Raw genomic sequence first — 24,914 nt, 5'->3', positions numbered from 1 at the left:
ATTAACAAACAGGACATTTTTATGGAATGGCCTTTATTAATTTAATGCCAGCTTGGTAAAATCCAATAAATATTTTAAATGGTATCATTCGGTCACTTGACACTCGGAATCTGGACTGAAACCTCTTTCTGTAAAGAAAAAAAAGAGTAAATCAGCATTCAGTATATCCCAATGAAAAGCAACATTTAAATATTGTAATTCAATTCTGTACATACAAAGAAAAAGCATATAACCCATAGTTTGTCTAGTCAACCCCTTCTGGGAATGTGATGTATATATATGCGTTACATCCTGAATGCAAGTTTTTGAAGTGGGTTCAGGAGCAGAGCCAGCTCCATACATGGTAGATGTCAGCTCTGTGACACTGCTGTGACCGGCATCAGTGCAGTTAGCTGCAGGTTAACCCTGTAGATGCATTGGTCAATAGAAAGATAGAAGGTGGGTGCCACAGCATAGTTGTGGCAGTCAGGGGTCTACTGAAGGTCACATGTCGCTGCATCTATATGTTCTAATCTAGTGCTTTATAGGAGACTACGGATATTACAATACACTGCAATACAGAACTATTACAGTGTATTTGTATCAGCCATTTAATGATCAAGTAACCGCAGGTTCAAGTTCCCTAAGAATATGTAAAAAAAAAAAAATGGCAAAATAAGTGGGTTTTTTTAAAAACTGAAGTTAATTGGTTATAATGTAAATAAAAAATAAACATATCTGGAATAGTTGCATCTACGACAAATTTTCAAAATATAACAATATTCATCCTGCACGCTGTAAAAAAAAAAACAAGCTGATTTACTGTTTTCAGTCACCTAGTCTCCCCCCAACAATGGAGACACGGCTCAGAAGAAGCTGTCACACAGCCCCATCAACTAAAAAATAAAGAAGTTATTGGACTAAAAAAAAAAAAAGTAATTTGGTTTATGTTGCCATTTTTTCTATTTTAACAAATATACATTTGCCATTAATATAATTCTTCACAATAAAGTGAACATGTCATTATAAAGCACACCATAAAAATGAAAACTGCAACAGTGACAGAATAGTGTGTGTGTGTGGGGGAGGGTTTCTACTTTTCTACTCCACAAAGAATTTTCTTGTACATTTTTCACTTCATTATAGGATAACTTAAGTGATGGCATTTAAATCTACAACTCGTCCTGGAAAAAACAAGGTTTAATTAGGCGAAGTCAACAAGAGAAATAAAGTTATAGCTCTTGGAAGATGAGGATGAAAAAAGACAAGCATAAAAATGAAAAAATGGTGCGAATAGGTTAAAGGGAGCGTGGCAAAAGCTTTTGGTCTATTAAACTAATCACAGTGCCAAAAGCATGTGGCAGGCGCCCTTTAAATATCCCATATTAATGTGACATAAATAAGTAATGAAGTAAGCTGAATTCTTATTTAATCAGTGCACTTACCTAAAAGAACATTATAGAAAAATATTTAATTAAGAAAGACAAAAGTAATGGAAAAACATAATTTACAGATCCCATAAATGCCACTGTAACCGTTACCATTTCATTAGTCCAGGGCTCCAATTGATACTAGCATTTTCTCTAGCTCTCCACTGCCATCTAGTGGTACCAGATCAGAACAACCTCCAATGCATTTTTCTCCAATGAATATCCGAGGTACCTTGAGAAAAAAATAAAACATTGAATGATTCAGGTATGGCATAGCATTTAATATTTGCTTATCTAAGTCTGTTTTCACCCAGCAGCATTTAGGTCAAGTATTCCAATGAGAAATTTCAGCATTGGGTTCAAAGCATGGAAGACAACTAAATCTTTCCATATGTTTCCCTGTTTAAGTTTGGTTATTAAATACTAATGCATAATATTGTCATGTGAATGGGCCTAAGACTAATTTTATACAAGAGTAATAAAGGCACATTTCATAGGTCCTTATGATGCCGTTAGTTCAGATTATTAGAACCTCAGTTGCGCTGGCAGGCCCTAATACTATAACTTAAAAGGAACATACAGTGGTATGAAAAAGTGTTTACCCCCTTCCTGATTTCTTATTATTTTGCATGTTTATCACACTTAAATGTTTCAGATCACAAAACAAATTTAAATATTAGACAAAGATAACAAAAGTAAACACAACATGCAGTTTTTAAATGAAGGTCTTTATTATTAAGAGAAAAAGAAATCCAAACCTACAGGGCCCTGTGTGAAAAAACGATTGCCCCTAAACTTAATAACTGGTTGGGCCACCCTTAGTATCAATAACTGCAGTCAAGAATTTGCGATAACTGGCAATGAGTCTTTTACAACACTCTGGACGAATTTTGGCCCATTTATCTTTGCAAAATTCACACCACTGTATGTATTAGTCCAGGTATATTAATTTCTGATGCATATTAAGTGGGCCAGTGTAATGCGATAAAACCCTAATAAAGATGTATTAAAGTGTACACAATCTTTTGGCCACAGATTCTTAAAGCATTCTTTTTTTATTTCCATGTTGCTTCCATTATATTAATGCAACACAATATTTATATTTCAAAAACTCTTCCCTATAAATTTTACATTATTTTGTTAAGGACTGTGACACATCTGGTGGCACATTGTTTTAGGTTTTGTCATTTTGTTACATTTTGGAGTCTGAGGTGTGCTCTAGGAATAGAGTTTTTCTGGCATATTGTCTATACACTTATCTCTAGAACCTTTAGGCTACGTTCCCCAAGATGAGTTTTTGGTGGATTTTTGACACTGCATATTTTTTTAAAAAAGTAACCTATTTTACTTAATGGTGCAGAAATGGTGAAGAAAATCTGCAACATCAAAAACTCACCAAAAACTCATCATGGGAACGTAGCCTTAGGCCACATGCACACTGAGTATTTGGTGAGTTTTTTACCTTAGTATTTAAAGCCAAAACCAGGAGTGGGTGTAGAATGCAGAAGTGAAGCATATGTTTCTCTTAGGCTGGAGTCACACGATCATATACCGTATATTCCGGCGTATAAGACGACTTTTGAAGACTGAAAAATCTTCTGTCTAGTCTGGGGTCGTCTTATACGCCGGTAATGCTTTTGAACTTTCAGAAATTGACATGCGGGGATACTCTGGGGGTGTTAATAAGCTGCCGTGGCCGTATCCCTGCCATGTCGGAGTTAATATAAGGTGGAGGGAGTTAAAATACGGCGGCGGTAGGTCCAGACAGTCAGCGCTTCTGTGCTGAAACTGACACATCGCTGCGTATTCCCAGCTCCGGACACAGCGCAGGGCTTCTGTGCCGACAGCTTTCACTTGTCACAGAAGCGCTGCGCTATGTCCGGAGCAGGGAAGTTCGCATCGCTTCTGTGACAATATATGAAAAGCCGGCAATTCAGCAGCGGCATAAGCTGGCACCCGACAATTTAGAATAGAAAGAATAGAGAATCACACATAGATTAGATAGATAGAAACATGCCAGTCACATATATATGAAGTACAGTGACAGTGTTGATTACTGTACTTGTCATTTAGTGTAAAGGATTTATTAAAACAAATATTAGTGTTTTCATGCACCGTCTCTTTAAAAAAGCCGGCCGGCAATTCAGCATCTGTACCCGACAATTTATAACAGACAGAATAGAGCTTCACACATAGATTAGATAGATAGAAACATGTCAGTCACATATCTATGAAGTACAGTGACAGTGTTGATTACTGTACTTGTCATCTAGTGTTAAAATAACGGATTTATTTAAAAAAAAATTGGCGTGGGGTTCCCCTTAATTTTAGTCTCTAGCGGAGGTTAAGCAGACGGCTGGGGCAGATGTTTGAAGCCTGGGAAGGGGGTAATACCCACGGAGCTTCCCAGGCTACTAATATCAGCCCCCAGCTGAATACCTAGCCTTTACTAGCTATTAAAATGGGGGATCCCAAAAAAATGACGTGGGGTCCCCCCTATTTTAATAGCTAGCAAAGGCTAGGCAGACAGCTGGAGGCTGATATTAATAGCCCAGGAAGGGTGCCATGAATATTGGCCCCCTCCCAGGCTAGAAACACCAGCCGTCAGCCGCCCCAGAAATGGCGCATCCATAGGATGTGCCAATTCTGGCACTTAGCCTCGCTCTTCCCACTGCCCTGTAGCGGTGGCAGTGGGGTAATAGGGTTGGGGTTGATGTCAGCTTATAATGCCAGCTGACATCAATCCCAGGTTAGTAATGGAGAGGCGTCTATAAGACGCCCCCATTACTAACCCCATAGTCAAAGTTAAAAGAAAACACAAACACCCAGAATAAAGTCCTTTAATTGAAATAAACACACAATTCTTTATTGTTCTAAATTAAACCATACTTACCATCACGCCCATTCCAGCTGAAGCCAACGATCTCCTGCAATAAAAGTAAAATAATAAAGCAACCTCATCCTTACCTCTCCATGGTTCCCAGGACGGGTCCAGCTCTGCTACATCGAGATGACAAGCGGGACCGCAGCAGAACGCTGCCATCCAGCCTGTCATCCCGCAGACACTGAGAAGCGCAGGCATGCTTGCGCTCCTCAGTGTCTCGCTGTGACGGCATCCAGATGAGCCGACAATGAACTCAGCTCACCTCCTGGACGTCCGTCACTGACAGCGTGGGAAACTTCTACTGCGCATGCGGGGAGCAGGAGAATTTTCCCACGCTGTCAGTGACGTGCATGAGGTGAGCCGAGTTCATTGGACATGATCTCGGCTCATCTGGATGCCGCCACAGTCAGACACTGAGGAGCACAAGCATGCCTGCGCTTCTCAGTGTCTGCGGGATGACAGGCTGGATGGCAGCGTTCTGCTGCGGTGCAGCCTGTCATCTCGATGTAGCAGAGCTGGACCGGTCCTGGGAACCATGGAGAGGTAAGGATGAGGTTGCTTTATTATTTTACTTTTATTGCAGGAGATCGTTGGCTTCAGCTGGAATGGGCGTGACGGTAAGTATGGTTTAATTTAGAACATTAAAAAATTGTGTGTTTATTTCAATTAAAGGACTTTTTTCTGGGTGTTGTGTTTTTTTAAATTACTTTACTAGAAATTCATGGCGGTCATGTCTAATATTGGCGTGACCCCATGAATTTCAGGCTTAGGGCCAGCTGATAATGCCAAGCTGGCCCTAACCCCTTTATTACCCAGTGAGCCACCGCACCAGGGCCCTGGATGAGTTGGGTACAGCGCCAGAAGATGGCGCTTCTATGAACGCGCCATTTTCTGGGGTGGCTGCGGACTGCAATTTGCAGCGGGGGGGGGGGGGACCAGAAAGCTTGGGCCTCCCTGCGCTGCAGATTCCAGCCCCCAGCTGCCTAGTTGTACCTGGCTGGACACAAAAATAGGGCGAAGCCCCACGTCTTTTTTTTTTTTAACTATTTCATGAAATAATTAAAAAAAAAAGGGCTTCCCTATATTGTTGTGTCTGGCCAGGTACAAATAGGCAGCTGGTGGTTGGGGGCAGCCCGTTCCTGCCTGCTGTACCTGGCTGGACACAAAAATATGGCGAAGCCCACGTCAACATTTTTGGGAAAAATTAATTACAAAATTAATAATAATTTAGGGACTGCATATTTATTAACCCCTCAATTGTCATTTAGTGTTAAAATAAAGGATTTTTTAAAAAGAAAATTGGCGTGGGATCCCCCATCATTTTAGTCTCTAGCGGAGGTTAAGCAGACGGCTGGGGCAGATGTTTGAAGTCTGGGAAGGGGGTAATACCCACGGAGCTTCCCAGGCTACTAATATCAGCCCCCAGCTGAATACCTAGCCTTTACTAGCTATTAGAATGGGGGACCCCCCCAAAAAATGACGTGGGGTCCCCCCTATTTTAATATGTTTATGAGTGACAGTTTTCCTGCTATATACCTGCATGTCATAAGAATTTAAATTAAAAAAGGACCATGTTAAATTCAAATCTGTTTTTTTTTAATTTTTACCGGTGTTTGGTATGCGTTGGAAAAGGGGTAGTCTTATACGGTGAATATATCCTAAACTCTATATTTTAACAGGAAAGTAGGGGGGTCGTCTTATACACCAGGTCGTCTTATACGCCGGAATATACGGTATATATATACATTAAAAAAAATCAAATAAAAAAATCGCTCCGATGTTGATCCAGAAAATTAGGACGAGTGTCATGCGAGTGTGCGATTTTTCTCACCTAGCATCCGCATGACATGCGTACGCAATCCGTATACAATGAGTTTTTAACATCTTTTACATACTGTAATTCTCTATGTAATTTAAAGCTAGTTTACAAAACTAATAAAGCAATCTTATCTAAAGAGAGATAGATAGATAAATAGATAGACAGATATCCTGTAGACATATCATTTCACAAGCCCCCTACATATAATAAACTAGCACCCTTTAGTGCTTTTCATGTTTCGCTAAAGGGTATTTAGCTTTCTTCAACCTATTAAATAAATAATTTTAAAAAACGATGTGGGGTGCCCCCCTATTTTTGATAACCATGCTGCTGCTTGCCAGGAGAAATTGTTATATTTGTTTTTGTATGTATACCTGCATCACATGATACTTTGATTTGCATGTTTTTGCAACCTGTGGGCAATGGTAATAAAAACCAGCTAGCAGTGGTACTCTCCAGTTGGCACCTGCTTGCGGTAGATTAAGAATTACCCACATCCTGCAACACGCACTCTAGTTCTAGACATTAAAAATTTAGAGTCCGCAATGATTTAAATAAATTATTTGTGTCATCAACACAAACTCAATATAAAATTGACAATATAACTGTTGAAAAATATTGCAGCAATAAAATTATCTAGTTAGGCTAATTGTTTGGGCACATTGCACTTTAATTTTCCATACACTAAGTCACCTTACTGTATGCTTGCTGCTTGCCAGAAATTGTCAAATTTGTTTTGTATGTACAGTATATCTAAGACTATTTACTCATAATAAGTTTACATTAAGACTACTGAATTATGCTTTACCTGTTCGCTTGTATTTTACTAGAGTCTACGTCCCTCACTCAATCCTGCACCATTTCTGGTTCTAACATGGTAAACACTAATAAAAATTAATCTTTTTACAAGTCATTCTAATATCACACCTTTGAACCTAGGTGACCTCAGTAAGGTTACCGCAGTTCATCGGCTATGAACTACTATAAACTTAGTGAAGACATCGCAGCAGTCGGATTCACACTCTGCTGTCAGTGTGTGCCCAACACCGTGCTGAGCGTTCGCATTACTAATGTCACCGCTCTGCACTGCATCTGGATGGAGCAGAGTCGGGGATCACCGTAAGACCGCATCATTATGGATTATCGGAGGACAGGTGGGGATTACTTTGATTTTTTAATTTTATGTTAATAAATGGTTAAAAGAAGGGATTTGTCAGGCAGTGTTTTGTTCAAATAAAGGACTTTTCTGTGTGTGTCTTTCTTACTTTTGACTATGGGGTTAATAATGGGGGTGTCTTATAGACGCCTCTCCATTACTAATCCCTGGGCTTGATGTCAGCGGACATAAAACAACTGATATCAACCCAAAAACCATTACCCTGCTTGCCAAAGCACCAAAGCAAGCGGGAAGAGTTGAGGCTAAGGCCCAGAAATGGCACATCTAATGGATGTGCCATTTCTGGGGTGGCTGATGGCTGGTGTTATTTATCTGGGAGTGGGCCAATATCCATAGCTCCTTCCCAGCCTATTAATATCAGCCCACAGTTGTCTGCATATATGGACTTTGCTTGTTATTAAATATAGGGGGACCCCATGTCATTTTTTTGGTTCCTCCTTTTAAACGCAGACAGCTGTGTGTTGTTATTAATAGGCTGGGGACCTTTATAGATAATAGCCCCTTCCCAGAATAATAACATTAGCTCACAGCTGTCTGCTTTTCTTACTAATATGATTTAACTATGGGTGGATACTTGGCACTCTCAGATTTACAAAGAAAAAGATTTTTATTTGATAAAGCCATCCATAAATCGTGAGGTTTTGACCCTACAATAGGGGTCTTTTTCAAACTCTGTGTGCCAAAACAAATAAATACAGTATAAGGAACGAGATAACATACATAATTATTGTCAAAATACATAATTATATAATTCACTAGGAAATAGATATAAATATCTTGTAGGATTCATATTTGTATGACATTTCACTTCACAGGCTATGGACAATATCTGTCTTTACAAATAACGGTCAGTCTAATACATATTCAGATCCTGGCACACAGAAGGATATTTTTTCTCACTGTAAAAATATTGACATGACCACACTTCAAATAAGAAATTGTTATATCCCAAAACAAGGAGATTTAACAAGCAAGATGCAGCGGTCACCTTCAATGGAATATCAAGTGAAATCGTGAGTATACTAAACAGGAGGGTGAATAGAAATATAGCAAACACTCAGAGGTCAAAAATAAAAAAGTGTTTTCTGAAGAGTTAAATCTGCTACAAAATAGACTCTGTATGGTGGAATCCCAAGTTGTCTGGAAGCCTCCCACTACAATAGGGTACTGCAAAGATAAAACATCAAGACATGTTAAGGTTACCAGATCGCAAGTGAGAGGAAAGTATAGATAATGGCGCTGTGTCCTGCGCAATATCGCGTTACAGCTGAAAACTTACTCCTGCTCACAAGGCTGAGGGATTTAAACCTCTCATGTCAATCGGCATGTGACGTCAGGCCATATGTCCCTCCGCCCCAACAAAACGTGCGTTGGAGTGGAGGGACTTATGTCTCAGCATGCACTAGCCTCCGAGCAGCTCTTTCTGCATATGTATTGTAATCTGCTATTTCCCTGTTACCACATGTTTAAGCACTATGCACTTTACACTGGGAATAAGCTTTTTTCTGATTGCATAACAATGACTACCCCTTATGTTTCATAGATAGCAGCTAGTTTCTGTGCTTGCTTCTTGTTTGCTTACAACTAGGTCATTTCTACCAGTCTGTTTAGCATATTTCATTCAACGATTTGTCTGAGGAGATATTTACCATTATAAATTAATTATCTGCTGTTGTCCCTCACAGTGTGAGGTTCTTTTTTATTATTGTTTTGTCATGTTATTTAAATATTGATTCACAAATAAAGGATTTATTAATTTTTACTATTGCTGTGGTTGCTTGGTTCGAAGATTATTATTCTATTGATTCTCTTAGGATTAATCATGGCAGTAGGTTTACTTGTCCTCTAGTGATAATTCACTGCTGATAAAAAAAAAAGTGACGGAATCAATATCTCTGTCTCTACATTATGCGGTTATCAGATTAGGTGGCAAAAACCTGGTGACAGATTCCCTTTAAACTATTTATTAAACTGATAAAGAAAAAAATAAAATTGCCAGGATTGCTGTCTACCGGATGCTGAATTTCCCTAAAATAATACAAAAGAGAGCGATCAAAATCATTAACCCCTTCATGACCTTTGATGTAAACTTACGTCATGACGATCGTGCTGGCACAGGAGCTGTACCCGTGCGATCACCGCCGGGAGCTGGATGTAAGTAATAGTTGAGACCCGGCTGTCAATGCCAGGAGTGGTGATTGCGCCGCCCCAGGCCAATTAAACCCCTAATTGCCGCAACATTTAGGAGGCTAGGAGAGGGGGCTCCTTCTCACTACCGGTTAGTGCCTTCGCGACGTCATTGCGAGCGCTCGATCATTGCCATGGCAACTTGAAGTCATCCTGACTAGTGTTGAGCGAATTTGTTCAGCATTTCAAATTCAGGTTCGTGTTCGGGGTTCGGGCTTGTTTGCGGCAAAAAAATTGGCTCTGCCCATGAACATCCCTGATTTTCCACGCTGTCACACAGATGTTATCTGCGTGACAGCGTGGCAAATCAGGGATGTTCGTGGGCGGAGCCAATTTTTTGGCACAAAGAAGCCAGAACCCCGAACACGAACCCGAATTTGAAATGCCGAACAAATTCGCTCAACACTAATCATGACGACATCCGGGCCTACTAACTACAAGCAAGCCTGTTAGCTGAGAGCATGGTCTAAGAGGCTTCTGTCAGTGCAGCACTGACCGGTATAATGCATTGCAGTGCTGATGCATTGCAATGCATTATACCAGCAATCAAAGTAATGAAAGTTAAAGTCCCATAGAGAGACTAAGTATAAAAGTAAAACCATTTTTTAAAAAATGTAAAAAAAATTCACTAAATAAAAAAATGAAAAAAATATTATACTAATAAATACACATTTATGTGAAAACAAAAATTTACCAAAAAAAAGTACACATTTGGTATCGCCGCATCCGGAACAACCTGAACTATAAAACTGTTACACTAGTTAACCCCTTCAGTGAACACCGTAAAAAAAATTATAAAAAACGTGTCAAAAAATTATTCTTTTTTCATCATATCACCTAAAAAATGCCAGCAAAAAGTCGTATGTAAATAACAATGGTATCACTGGAAACGTCATCTTGTACTGCTAAGAAAAAAAACATACAACTCAGTCAGCAGAGAAATGAAAACGTTATAGCTCTCAGAATATAGAAATCCAAAAGTAATTATTTTTTTTATAATTTTGTAAAAGCACCAAAACATAAATAATATAAATGTGGTATTGCTGTAATCATACTGACCTGAAAAATAAAGCTGCCTTATCACTTTTACCACACAGAGAACGGCATAAAAAAAAAAAAAATTCCTGAATTGCTGGTTTTTGTTCATTCTACCTCTCAAAAATCGGAATACAAAGCAATCAAAAAAGGTTATGTGCCCAAAAATGGTACCATTAAAAGAGTCAACTCATCCCGCAAAAAAGTGTCTTTTAGTTTGAGATAAGCCAAACATAAAAAATATATAAATCTGGCATTGCTATAATCGCACTGACCCAAAGAATAAATATGTATAATCAATTATACTGCAAGAGGAACGGTGTAAAAAAAAATAAAGCCTATTCTTGACTTGCTATTGATTTGTTCATTCTGACTCCCAAAGATTGCAGTAAGGCTCTGATCACATTTATCCTGCGCTCTACTCTGAGTGTTTACTCCGGGGTTTCCGTGTAAATCACTGAAATATGTGATTCGGAACAACCGGTGGAAGATTCCCTATAATGAGGCAGATGGAGCACTGTGGACATTGTCTGGCCTATGATTCAGCAGTGTCTGTCTTTTTAGGCATGCATAAAAGCGCGGTCTGCCACAGTTTTGTGTACGTCTGAAAAGAAGGACACTGATTATAGTGAATGGACCTGTCGGGGGTTTCATCTGAATGACGTCATTTGGAGATTAAGATGGAAACCCCAATGTAAGTGCTCAGCATAGAGCATAGGATAAATATGATCCAAAATTTGATGAAAAATGTTCCCATCAAAAGCTTCAACTCAATCCACATAAAAAGAAAGTCCCCACTCAGGTCCATCATCTGTTAATGGAAATATAGAGGGCTCCCAGGTTACTGGTATCACAAAGGTTCTGTAAAAGCAAAATGGCTCCTCATCCCCGCAAAAAAAATCAAGGGAACTCTGCACTCCTAAATCCTAATGCCCCCCTCCCTTCTGAGCCCAAAGCAGTATGCCTAAACCACAGTTATCATTCACGTTTGTCATTTCTGCAGTGATGAGAGCCCACTTAATTTACGGAGTGCATGTCTCCAGAAGTACGAGCTGGGCACAATGTATGTGTAGCAGGGGCAAGAGAGCCTTTAAGAGAACTCTTATATGATGCTTCAAAGATGGAGAGAGACTGCCATCTGCTGGCCAGACACAGTCAAGCGGAACCAAGATATACAGGAGAAGTTGAAGAGAGAGCAGATTTAGACGCTGGACCAGATCAGGTAACTTCCAGGAAGGAGTTCCTGGAGATAAGAGGCCAGCGCGCCAAGCCTGAGGAGTTTTTGGCGCCAAGAAGCAGAGAGGAGGAGACGTGTTCTCTGCGTGCTGAGAAGCCCCGCGTGGCAGGCCTAAGCCAGAGGCCTGTGAGGTGCCACAGCCGGGCGCCAATGGAAGAGCTCCAGATCCCTCACAGATGTGACCCGAGTGCTGTGCCTGCTGAGGAGACTCGGAGCCTGCTTGCAGTGCTGAGTGAGTTCGCGGAACCCGACGTCGCCCGCCGACAGATGAGGTCTGGACCCCCCTACCCAAGGCTTGAGAGATTGCCTCCAACAGCAAAGAAGAGAGGAGTTGAGAGACGGCTGTCCCAGGAAAGTCACGCCAGTGAAAGCAGAGGAGCTGCATAAGTGAACAGGGCCATCACTTCTACTGTTCACTCATGGTACCGGGGCCAATTGGGTTTAGGTACTCAGGTTGGGAGGGGAACGGTTGGGGTTAAAGAAGCTCAACGTGATCTAATTGAATTTGTCCGGAAAAGACTTTTGGCCTAGCGGGAATAACCGGTGACCCCCGCTAGGGCCCTATGCAGAGTTAAAGAACTCACGTGGTGTCCCCCATGACTGAGGGCACCACATTACTTTGAGAGACTTCGTATTTTGCTAATATTTCAAATTACTGTTCATTACCCTTGTAGCCAATCCCTTGTTCAGAATACCTGTTATGTATATATATATATATATATATATATATATATAAACTGTTTATATTCATCTCTGACTGTTCTCGCCTTGTGTCTCCGTGCGTTGCATTCCGGCACCTGCATTACATTTGGGCACTGCAATGTACGGGCACTACAATGTACAGGTACTACAATGGCAGATTTGCCATTTTCACTCAGCAACATACCATTGCTGCTTGTTTCTGGAAAACACCCATGGAGTCAACTGTCACTACACCTGTAGATAAACTCCAAAAGGGTGTAATTTAAAAAATATGGTCACTTAAGGGAGGGGGATTTTGCTCTTCTGGCACTTAGTGGCTCTATATATGGACTCCGCAAACTATTCTATGAAAAATTGTTCTCCAAGAGTCAAATAACGCTCCTTCCCTGCCAAGTCTCGGCATGTGGCTAAGCAGTACTCTGTGGGGTACTGCCTCGTTCAGCAGAAATTGTGTGACAAATTTTGGTGCCATTTTTACCCATTTTCCCATGTGAAAATGTAAAATGTGGGGCTAAAACAAAATTTTTGTGGTCAAAATTTAATTATTTTTTGTTCACCTCCCAATGGTATAAAATTCTGTGACACACATGTGGTGTCAATATGATCACTGCAACCCTAGATGAATTGAGAGGTGTAGTTTGTAAAATAGGGTTGCTTATGGGGAGGGGGGTGAGTTTTCCTGTTATGGCACCTCAATGTGACAGGGGCTCTGCCAATGTGACATGGCACCCGCAAACCATAATAACAAAATCTGCACTATAATATGATGCTCTTTCCCTTCTGAGCATTACATGTAGGGTATTGGCACACTGAGGAAAAAATTGCAACAAACTGAGATAAATTTTTTCCTATTAGCCCTTATAAAATTAAAAACTTGGGGCTAAAACAACATTTTAGTGGTAAAAATTTAATTATTCTTTCTTCACCGCCCAATGATATAAAATTCTGTGAGGCACATGTGGTGTCAATAGCTCACAGCACCCCTAGTTTGTAAAATGATGTCACTTATGGGAGGTTTCTGATGTTCTGGCACCTCAGGGGTTCTGTCAATGTGACATGGAACTCGTAAATCATTCTAGCAAAATCTGTACTCCAATGTGGCATGCCTTCCCTTCTGAGCTTTCCACTGTGCCCAGGGCCGGCATCAGCACCTGGCGCACCCGGGCAAATGCCGGGGCCCTGAGCAGGCGGGGGGGGCCCTCACCGTCGGGTATCCCGCGCGCTATGGGACCCGTGAGCGGAGGAGAGCGGTGTCAGCACCTGCTCCCCCCCCCCCCGCTTGCTCTGGGCCCCGCACCCGGCACAATACTTACCCCTCCCCGTGCCTCCGCAGCAGCTCCTGCATCCTCCGCGGCTGCTGCACTGTGACGTCTCAGGTCAGAGGGCGCGGTGACGTCTTTACACCGCGCTCTCTCCTGAGCAGTCACAGCGCAGAGCGGGATGAGGCCGGTGACGCTGGAGTCCGGAGCAGTGGCAGCAGGTGAGACGTGAGGTGAGTATTTGATTTTTTTTTATTGTATGGAGGCCTGTGGCAGTATAAGGGAGGGGGTGAGGTGGGGGTGTGTGACATCCTGCATGGGGCATTATAAGGGGGAGGGTGACATCCTGCATGGGGCATTATAAGGGGGGGTGACATCCTGCATGGGGCATAAGGGAGGGGGGGTGTGACATCCTGCATGGGGCATTATAAGGGAGGGGGGTGTGTGTGACATCCTGCATGGGGCATTATAAGGGAGGGGGGGGGTGACATCCTGCATGGGGCATTATAAGGGGGGGTGACATCCTGCATGGGCTTTATAAGGGAGGGGGTGTGACATTCTGCATGGGGCATTATAAGGAGGGGGGTGTGTGTTATCCTGCATGGGGCATTATAAGGGCGGATGGCATCCTATATGGGGGGGACAGCCTGCAGGGGGCATTATGTGGGGGAACAGCCTGTGTGGGGCAATATGTGGGGGTAACAGCCTGCGTGGGGCATTATGTGTGGGGAACAGCCTGCATGGAGCGTTATATGGGGGCCAGTATTCTGTATGGAGCGTTATATGGGGGCCAGTATCCTGCATGGAGCGTTATATGGGGGCCAGTATTCTGTATGGAGCGTTATATGGGGGCCAGTATCCTGTATGGAGCGTTATATGGGGGCCAGTATTGCGTATGGAGCGTTATATGGGGGCCAGTATCCTGTATGGAGCGTTATATGGGGGCCAGTATTCCGTATGGAGCGTTATATGGGGGCCAGTATCCTCCATGGAGCATTATATGGGGGCCAGTATTCTGTATGGAGCGTTATATGGGGGCCAGTATCCTGTATGGAGCGTTATATGGGGGCCAGTATTGCGTATGAAGCGTTATATGGGGGCCAGTATCCTGTATGAAGTGTTATATGGGGGCCAGTATTCCGTATGGAGCATTATATGGGGGCCAGTATTCTGTATGGAGCATTTTATGGGGGCCAGTATTCTGTATGGAGCATTATATGGGGGCCAGTATCCTGTATGGAGCGTTATATGGGGGCCAGTATTCTGTATGGAGCGTTATATGGGGGCCAGTATTCTGTATGGAGCATTATATGGGGGCCAGTATCCTGTATGGAGCATTATATGGGAGACAGTATTCTGTATGGAGCGTTATATGGGGGCCAGTATCCTGTATGGAGCGTTATATGGGGACCAGTATCCTGTATGGAGCTTTATATGGGGACCAGTATCCTGTATGGAGCATTTTATGGGGGTCAGTATTCTGTATGGAGCATTTTATGGGGGCCAGTCTCCTGTATGGAGCATTTTATGGGGGCCAGTATACTGTGTGGAGCGATTCGCTGGTTTCTGAGCTATTGTGGAATTTACAATAGATATCACTCATGTAATGTAAGAAGTGAAATCTTTGCATTGTACTATATATATATTTCTCTTCGGTATCTATGCATCATGAATCGTGGTATGTGTTAAAGGGGCCCACTGAGACTCTTTCGCCCGGGGCCCACAAAAACCTGGAGCCGGCCCTGACTGTGCCTCACAAGTAGTTGTCGACTGCATATGGGGTATTGGTGTACTTAGGAGAAATTGTGTAACAAATTGTAAAGTTCGTTTTCTCTTATTACCCCTTCTGAAAATTAAAAACTTCGGGCCAAAGCAACATTTTAGTGGAAAAAAATGGTAATTTTTAATTTATTCAGCCTAATGTTATACAATTCTGTGAATCACCTGAAGTTTAAAAATGCTTAATACACACCTAGATGAATTTCTTGAGAGATGGAGTTTCCAAAATGGGGTTAAAGATGAAAGGTCAGCATGCACAAATAAGTCCTCACCCAGTTCAATATACAGAAAAATAAAAACATGCAGTGGCATAGCTTCCAGAGGGCCGAGGGGCCCATCTGGAGTGAACGCCACTCTTAACAGCGCAGCACGCCAATATAGTTAAGCTCTACCGTAGAGCAGAGAAACATGATCTCCCTGCACTATCGCTGCCGATTTAGTATACCGGAGGTTGCTTTAAGCCTGTGAGAACCTAGGACACAAACAAAATATGCAAATACCCTGCAGTAAATAAATAAGTAAAAAATAATAGTACATGTCAATATCACAGGATTCTTAGTCGACACGGTTTTGATAAAAAAGCATAAAAGCCATCCCACTGCGATAAGGTGTACCCAATGAGGATGGACCCAACCTCTTGTAGTTCACCTCGCTATGTGTCAGTGTAATACAGGTGTCAAGATGCAATGCACAGAGACCATGTGGCGGAAAGAGTATATACAGCAATGACTTTAAACAATTGGTGTTAGCAATAAGGCAAACCAACAGTAGAACTAAGAACGGTAAGCTTGAAACAGCAAAGAAAGTCTTTAACTAATTAACAGTAATGTTCTCGTCACAAAGGTGGTGCACCCAGTTGTGGGAGTCACCACGTAAGTTCTTTTTCCCGATATGGCCCTAGCGGGGATCACAGGTTTTTCCCGCTAGGCTGCAAGTCTCTTTCTGACAGTCTATCAAAGACCGTTGAGCCTTCCGCGAACAAACCGGCCACCTCCCAACTTGAAATCCTAGTTATAGCCGACTCAGGTACCATAAGTGATAGTTGGAAGTGACGGCCCTGTTCACTCGTGCTGTTCCTCCACACGACTTTTCTCGGCTTGACCATCAGAGGAAGACTCTTAGACCCTGGGCGGAGAGGACTAGGCCTCGGCTCTTGACAGGCGACACCGGCCTCAGAGGCTTGCCCAGCGCAGGGCATGGATCTTGATTCTGACTAACGTAGGCAGAACTTGGAGTTCTCCTGCAGGGGATCCAGATCTTGCCAGGTGGTGACTGGCACCTGGGTGGTGCAGACTTCCCACTGAGGCCTGTCACACTGGACTCAGTGGCGTCTCCGGAGCACATCTGCTCTACTCTCTTGCTCGGCACCAAATCTGCCTGCAATTTGGCGCACAGGGCTTTTATATCCAGGAAGTCTTTCCCGTGGGTCACCTGATCAGGTCCAGCACCCGAAGTCACTCCCCCTGAAATTCTTCCAGCACAATTTGGTTAAGCTTGATCTCGCCTAGCAGTCTTTCCCCACCAATGGCACATCCCACAAGGGCTCTTCAGGGAATTCACTGCTTCTTATCACATCAGCAGACCTCAAAATAGAAGCAGAGCCAGAACCAGATCTGACTATTTAAACACCTGCCCGTGGAAAGCTATATAGATAAAATGCACAGCACATTGCATATCAACATATGCTCTGGCCCATTTCTTTGGTTTTGCTGTAAAGGGAATCTGTCACCACATTTGACCTATCTAATTAATATGTGCATACAGGTTATAGACTGCTGATTAGAGTGATACCTGTATGGCTCATATCAGATGCCTTGTTGCTGATAAATCATCTTATCACTTTATATGAATGACCTCTTCCAGGTTATGGGGAGGATGTTGCCTGGAATATAACTCTGTCTCCAGAGATTATTTTATATAGAAGGGGGAGTTACCAGTGTGAAACATGTAATGGCCTCTCTATGCTCTCCTGATCTCACTGCAGAGCTGTGTGTGATTATACCTGACAGATCTGCAGGTTCCTCTCAGCTTCAGTCTCACAGGCAGATGGTTGCAATTTTTGTTACATTACAGCAGAGCTCAGTGATCAGCAAAAAATGTGTTTGCAAGAAGACAAATTTAATTTCTCTTGTTCTGTGTTAGTTACTTGTCTCACACTGGTGACTCCCCCTTTATTTAAAATAATCTCTGGAGGCAGAGTGATCTTCAAGGAAACATCTTCCCCATATAAGAATGTGGATTTCTCTGGAATAAGACATCAGATTGCAGATATCAAGGCATTATTTTATTCAGCTTCCTCTGACCTAAATGCCCATATAGACAGCTTAGAAGAGTTGATCCTACTGACAGATTTTCTTTAAACATGTGATCTACAGAACGGCAAGGTAATGCACTGAATGAGATGGGGACACTATGGCGCGATGATGTCCCCACGCCAAGACACTGACATCATGTGCGTGTGCAGGCATGATGACGTCAATGCGTTGGTCCGCCTGTGGTTTACCGGTGGACTCAACAGGATCCTGAATTAGGTGAGTATATGATTTTTTTAATTTTAATTAGTACTTGTGGTGTGACTGTGGGGTTTACCGTGGGGGATCCGTTATACAGTGTTGTGGCTACTGTGGGAGGTTCTAATAAAGTGTGGAGGTTATTGACGGGGCCCTCATACAGTGTGGGCGCTACTGTGGGGGTCTTTATACAGTGTATGGACTACTGTGGAGGCCGCTATACAGTGTGAGAGCTAATGTGGAGACCATTATACAGTTTGAGGCCTACTGTGAAGTCCATCATACGATGTGGGGACTACTGTTGGGCGCTCTCATACATTGCGAGACCCTCCTATAGTGTGGGCTATACTGTGGGGCCATTATACAATCTGAGGACCCCCACACTGTATGATGGCCCCCACAGAAGCCCCCAAAGTATGAGTATTACTGTGGGGTCCATTATACAGTGTGAGGGCCATCATAAATTGTGGGGACTACTGTAGAGAGTGGTAACTAATGTGGGGACCATTTTACATTTTGGGGGGATACTGTGGGGTCCAATATACAGTGAGGGGTTGCTCATAAACTGTGAGGTCTACTATTTGCGCCATTATACAGTGTTCAGTTCATTATGTAATGTGGGGGCTGTGGAGGAGGAGGGGCCTCATAAAATGTGAGAACTACTGTAGGGGCCATTATACAGTGTGGGGGCATTATATAGTGTTAGGGCTAATTTGGGGGTCATCATACTGTGTATAGGGGAGGAGAGGGTACATTATACTGTGGGGGCTTGGGGCCCATCATACTGTGTATAGTGGAACTGTGGGCCCATCATATTGTATATAGGAAAGCTGTACATGGGGGAACTCAGGAGATATTATTAAATGATAAATAGGCAGTTAAGAAGTCCTGTTGTTATAGGGGAACTCCGGGTAGGTATTGTGACCGTTAAAGGTGCACATGGGACAAATACTTTCTAGGGGGAAAAATGTGGACACTATTTTCTAGGGCACTTGCGCAGAGCATTAATATTATCTAGGGTTCAATTTTACCATCTAAGGGCACATAGGAGCACTGTTTTTGTGCCACACAGCAGGAGCAGTAATAGGGACGTATTATGCAGCACGAGGTTATCAATAGGATGAGGAGTTTGTGCAGATTGGGAATAGATGGGGACGGTGCTGAAAATGTCACAAGTCAAATGTATCTTTGTTGTAAATGCTGCAGATGAGTCCTGCCTGGAAGAAGTTGCGTTGTTCTGGGCAAGATGGAAAAATGAACTAGGAATTGTGTGTGGGGGGAATGCATGGGCCTGTGTGCTTACAAATGCTAAGGATAAATTTTAGTCCCAGTCCTGATCATCTGTATACTTCTGATTTCATGCTTGGGCATACACAAGTTTTTTTAGTTGTATTTCTTCCCCAAAAAATTGGTATGGCACTTCAGATATTGCACCCAATGTAGCCTGTATGGATGTACGTGGGGGTTATTCAGCTACTAACTAGGGAGTCAATTGGTCTTTATGCAATGCTGGACAGGCGGCTCTAGGCACATGACTATGCCATCTGCATGAGCACTAACATTTTTAGGACTCGTTAAGACTAGTGTATTTTTGGTTCATCTGCTCTCTCTATGCTAAATGGAGCACACAAAGATAGCTAATGGACCAATGCAAGTGAATAGGGTAGTTTAGGACCCGTGCAGACGAGCATATCCTTGGTCTGAGTGCAATCCAACAAGACATCGGATCGCACTCGGGCCAATGTTATTCTATGAGTCTATGCAAATGTCAGATTTTTTTCCACAGAGTCTGTTAGAGGTAAAAAATAAATAAATAAATATAAAAAAAAAATCGCAGCATGCTTGATTTGCATCCAATATTCGGAACGCACTCAGCCATGCAAGTAAATGAGTTTATGGGAAAAAAAAAAATCAGACTCCACTGGGATGACATCTGAGTGTGGTCCGATTTTCACAGACTGACAGAATGGAGAAAAAACTTTTTTTCTCCTCATCTGAGAAAATCTGACAACACTTATCACATTAGGATCAAACTCTGATCAGAGTTTGGTCAGCATAATCTGCCTGATTCTCTCGTATGAAAGAAAATACTGTCATGTGACCCTAGCAGGGCTGCCACCAGGAATTTTCGGGCCCCCTTGAGACTCCGCCCAGGCTCCATCCCAGATGCACCTCCACCCCTTGATCTTTCCACAGTCCCACCGCCCACTCTTTGAAAAACTCCACTTCTTCACCATGTCCTCACCAATCACACATTAAGGCCGGTTTCACTCGTCCGGATATTTCTGGTACCAGAGATATCAGTGTACGTGTGCACCTGTACGTGTGCCACTTCAGTATCACACGTACAGGCGCTTGGGAATCAGTGTACAGTTAGCGCTGTTCCCAAGTGTCGGGTACTGAACTCTGCCCTCATCATAGACTCCCTGCCAGCGCTGCGATCAGCACCAGCAGGGACAATGATGAGGGTAGTAGTGTCTGTTCCCGCAGTGTCAACCTGTAAGAATAAGAATAAAATTTTAAAAAATCCATATACTCACCTGTCCTAAGTGTCCTCCGCTGTAATCCATGCAACTTCTCAGGAGAGGAGCCGGGGAGAATGAATCCTGCAGCGAGCGGGTCCCAGACTTCCGCTGCTCTCAGTGAGTGACAGGACACCACTCGCTGAGCACAGCTCAGGGGCCGCTCGCTGCAGGAGTCATTCTCCCTGGCTCCTCTGCTGAGTGGTTGCATGGATTACAGTGGGGTCAGGTGAGTATATGGATTTTTCCCAAGCGCTGGTACGTGTCACGTGCGGTATGTGTTTACACAGGCCCATTGACTTGAATACGGATACACGGTCCGTGGAAACACACTGACATGTGCGCAGACCAATTCATTTGAATGGGTCTGCGTGTGTTAGTGTCTCTGGTACGTATGGAAACTGTCACCACATGTACCGGACACACTGACGTGTGAAATAAACCTAACAGTTCCCATCAAACCATATCACATACATAGTCAGCAGCTTTTGTTGTGGCCAAAATATTTTTTAAGCCTGCCACCACGACAAGGTAGACTCTTTTGACAGAGCCTTACTCTAAATAAGGAAAAAAAGAGTAGAACCAGCACATCCAACCAGGACATATAAAAGGAAAACATTTTATTTGAAGCAAAAAGTTAAAACATGGAGATAAAATCAGAAACCTCAGGGTTTCCTTAGGATTAGATTTAGATTAGGGTTCCCCTGAGGTTTCTGATTTTATCTCCATGTTTTAACTTTTTGCTTCAAATAATTTTTTTTCCTGTTATATCTCCTGGTTGGATGTGCCGGTTCTACTCTTTTTTTCCTTATTTATGGTCTGTGTTCACCGAGGGGTGCGGCACCCTCATGATTTCTGCAGTTGAAGTCATTCCTTCTTTCAACGTGATAAGCCTCCAATCCTCCTCCCCTCCTTCCCCATCTATTACTTATAGGGCCTTATTTACTCTAACTTATTAAAAATTTAAAATACTCTTTATATAATCACTTTCAGGACTTCAATTCCTGCATATAATGTGGCGGCACAAGGGCTCGGGGTGGAACAGAGGGCAGGCCGGCAGCGTCTGATTTCACTGATGTCAGATGCGGCCGACCCCATCCGCTGCGGCTACACAATGTAAGTAGTGACTGAGGCCCCACGGCTTAATAAATCAAAGTAATTAGCCTGGGCCCCAGCGTGCCACGCAGTCTGTCCGGCCATTTATACAGTGGTTCGGCTGTGCTGCCTCAGTCCGGGCACCCCCTCTTTGCTTCTGCTCACCGGGCCCCAAACACCAATAATGCCCTGATGATGGTTCTGGACCCTAGCCTCAGATGAACGGTTGTATACAGGGACTAATGGTCTACTTGTAAAAAATCACAGCGTGCACTATAGTATCTAATCCATTTTTTTTTTAGATTAGACTTGCCCATTAAACTCAATGGATGTTGAAAAAACAAATGTCATACAGACACAATTTAACTGATCCAATGCAATTACTAACATAGGAAATTATATATGACCTTGTAAAATTTTCAAATTGTTGAAGTATAAAAACATATAGCAAAGGTTCTCAAAAATAGACATAAAAATGACAATATGGTTGAAAAATTGTTGTTTTTTTTTATGAAAAATGGATGATTTTTCATATAGCTGTCTGAACCCAGCCTTAGTGCCACAGGCAGGCTTGGACTGGCCCACAGGAGAATCCTCCGGTGGGCCCTTGTGCAGGAGTGAGCCACCACCCTCTTATATGAGCAGCACTTGGCACGATGTACTTGAATCACTATGTACAGACAAAGGCAGCATCTTATTCATTTAACTATCTATCAAGTTCATTGTTATATAAATTTGTGATTGAGCATAATGTCACATTTTTATGTAGTTGAAAAGTGGGGTCCGGGAGTTGGGTACTGGTGGGCCCTTGGCACCTCAGTCCGACGCTGGCCACAGGAAAAGCACTAGACAAAGCTTTCATCTAATTGCTTACTGTTTTGCCCTGCTTGCTGTGATGTCATAGTTGTAACATAACTGTGTTGTCTGTGTGAACTGCGTCGTTCACATATTGTAACCAGGGCAAAAGTCATTCGACCCTGCCTTCGAGAAAAAAATATATTAAACTGAATTACAACTTCTTAAAGGGGTCTTCTCATCTCTAAGATTTAATTTAGATCTGGCCTAGAGCTTGTGCTGCTTTTATTACAGGAGAGACATTCATAATGAGCAGCGCAACATTCTAAAAATAATACCGTATTTATAGCCAACACCCTAGTTATTACATAGTGCCAGAGCTTTTTTTTGATTATGGCATTTCTACTCTTCTTGGCTATTGTGGACATTAGGAAAAAGGCCAAGTCTAGAAAATGCGAAGACAAAAAAAAAAGAGAAAGCTATAACATTCTAAAATGACCGGATGAAAAGCAGCGCATTACGGAAAAAATGCAAAGTGTGATTGATTTTAATAGACTGTTACTATATCTGTCTGTCGTGGTAAAGCCGGGATGTAATCACAAACGGTGTAATATTAGGAAAATAATTCTGGGTCTGCACTTCGGCTCTGATATTAATGTCTCCGACTGCCTTATGCAAACATTTGATACGTTGGTTGTTTTGTGTGTGATCCAAATACAAGCACACACCCTTCCTGGCAGGTATACTGTATGCACCAGTGGACATTTAACTAGAAATGAATGACAATGCAAATTAGTACCTGGAAAGTGTATGGTTAAAATGCGCCCTGAACTTGTATTATGTATATTAAGCGTTTGGTACATCACAGTGAACTCACCGTTCTCTCTCCAGTGATCTGCAGAAAATAATCTTGCAGACTGTCCATTATATCCAGAGTGGCAATATTAACGATTTCCAGATGTCCCTCCTTGAACTTGTATTTTTGCAGAATGCCTTTTGCTCTGACACAAAAAGGACATGAGATTTTCTCAAACATGGTGACTTTGGAAGCAGAAAGTTTACTCTGTACGAAATTCTGAGCCATTGTTGAAGAAGGAGAAGTCCTTTGTTAACAAGTCAGTTGTAAGTGAAGGGAAAATAGGGTTGTGCAACTGAGTCCAGTAGGAGGAGGGAGGGCGGTGGGTGGATGTATACCCTGCTCAGTTCATTCTCTTTTTTTTTAACACTGTCCTTTCTGCTTCCAGCTCATCCTGTTAAACCACTTAGATAATAGAATGGTCGTTGCTTAAAAAAAAGTCATCTGTAATGATGAATTAGAATTAAAGTAACACAGCACAGTTCTAATAATGCTACGTCATCGCTTGCTACATGCAAATGCATACTAAGGGGAAAATTAATCACGTGCTGTATTTGTTAAGTTAGTTTCGCTGGCGACAAGGTTGCAGTTATTTGTAAAGAATTTCTCAACATGTTGCAGCAGTTAATAAATTTGATCCATCACAATCATTTAAAAATATCTTTTAAATGTCTCCGATTTTTGTGCTGTCCATCTAATGGAGTAAGATTGCTTTAAAAAAATTGCTATTTTTTTAAAAAAAAAATCTCATTTATAAATGTGGCCAAGCAATAGCTCATAGATTATGTGATACAAAAGTTGGAGCGTCTTTTTCAGGCAGATTACGTCTGGAGCCCGCATGAAAAAGCGCCACAAACCCGCAGCATAAAATGAACACCATGCACAGCAGTGGAAAAAACGACATTACTGTGCACATGTTCCGTCTTTTGTTACTACTTTTAACCGCTTCAGTGTTCGGAAACCATGAAGCAATTAGAAGTAGCATGTTCACTCTCCAGACAGCTTCCGCTAGAAAGGTGCTCACTTGTTATAGTATAAATTACATAAAAAAGACGTCGGTAGTAAAACCTCTGCAAAAACGATGGCACAACTTCCAGTAAAGCCGCTTTAGGAAAAAGATAATTTTTTTCTTGAAACTGCTTCAATTAGGTAAAACTTGATGGGTCCCCCCATGTCTTACAGACACAGCAGCGTGACGACAGCGGTCGCCGCTGCGACCAGACCTGACGGGTCCGGGGCCCAGCGGGTGAAGGCCTTGGCCCGCCGACAACAGCAAAAGCTTCAACTGGATGTGCGTCCTCGGACGCACATACAGTTGAAGTGTGCTGCGGCGCGTGAATCCACGCATCACAATACATGCAGCTGGCCAATCAGAGGCCAGCAGCTGACGTCGGCGTGCATGTGACCAGGTGCATGGCAATGACGGCACACACTACCGTCGCACGTCGGAGTCAGCTACCGGCTGCACAAGAGGACATGCGCGTTGTGGGAGCGATGGAACAGTGAGTATTTTTTTGTTTTTTTAAATCAGTGGCCATACTATTATAGATGCCTATGGTGGTGCATTATATTATATGAAGGACTGTGGACTGTGCATTATACTTTATAAGATGACTATGGGGGTGCATTATACTACTATGGATGACTA

General features: G+C 42.6%; 1 protein-coding gene across 1 annotated transcript; it reads right to left on the bottom strand.

The window, feature by feature from the left end:
* Positions 1 to 16: 16 nt before the first annotated feature.
* GLRX (glutaredoxin) lies at positions 17 to 23,595 on the bottom strand. Its single transcript, XM_073655017.1, has 3 exons — positions 23,288 to 23,595; positions 1,521 to 1,641; positions 17 to 128 (listed from the first exon to the last, which is right to left on the bottom strand). Exons 1-2 carry the CDS (start codon positions 23,492 to 23,494, stop codon positions 1,528 to 1,530), a joined length of 321 nt encoding a protein of 106 aa, XP_073511118.1. The 5' UTR covers positions 23,495 to 23,595; the 3' UTR covers positions 17 to 128; positions 1,521 to 1,527.
* Positions 23,596 to 24,914: the final 1,319 nt, after the last annotated feature.

Source organism: Phyllobates terribilis, unplaced genomic scaffold (genome assembly GCF_046119375.1).
Source record: "Phyllobates terribilis strain yellow unplaced genomic scaffold, ASM4611937v1 Scaffold_1__5_contigs__length_1240528914, whole genome shotgun sequence".
NCBI lineage: Eukaryota > Metazoa > Chordata > Amphibia > Anura > Dendrobatidae > Phyllobates > Phyllobates terribilis.
Note: the sequence above shows the minus strand (reverse complement) of the source record. Positions and strands in the feature narration are given on the sequence as shown.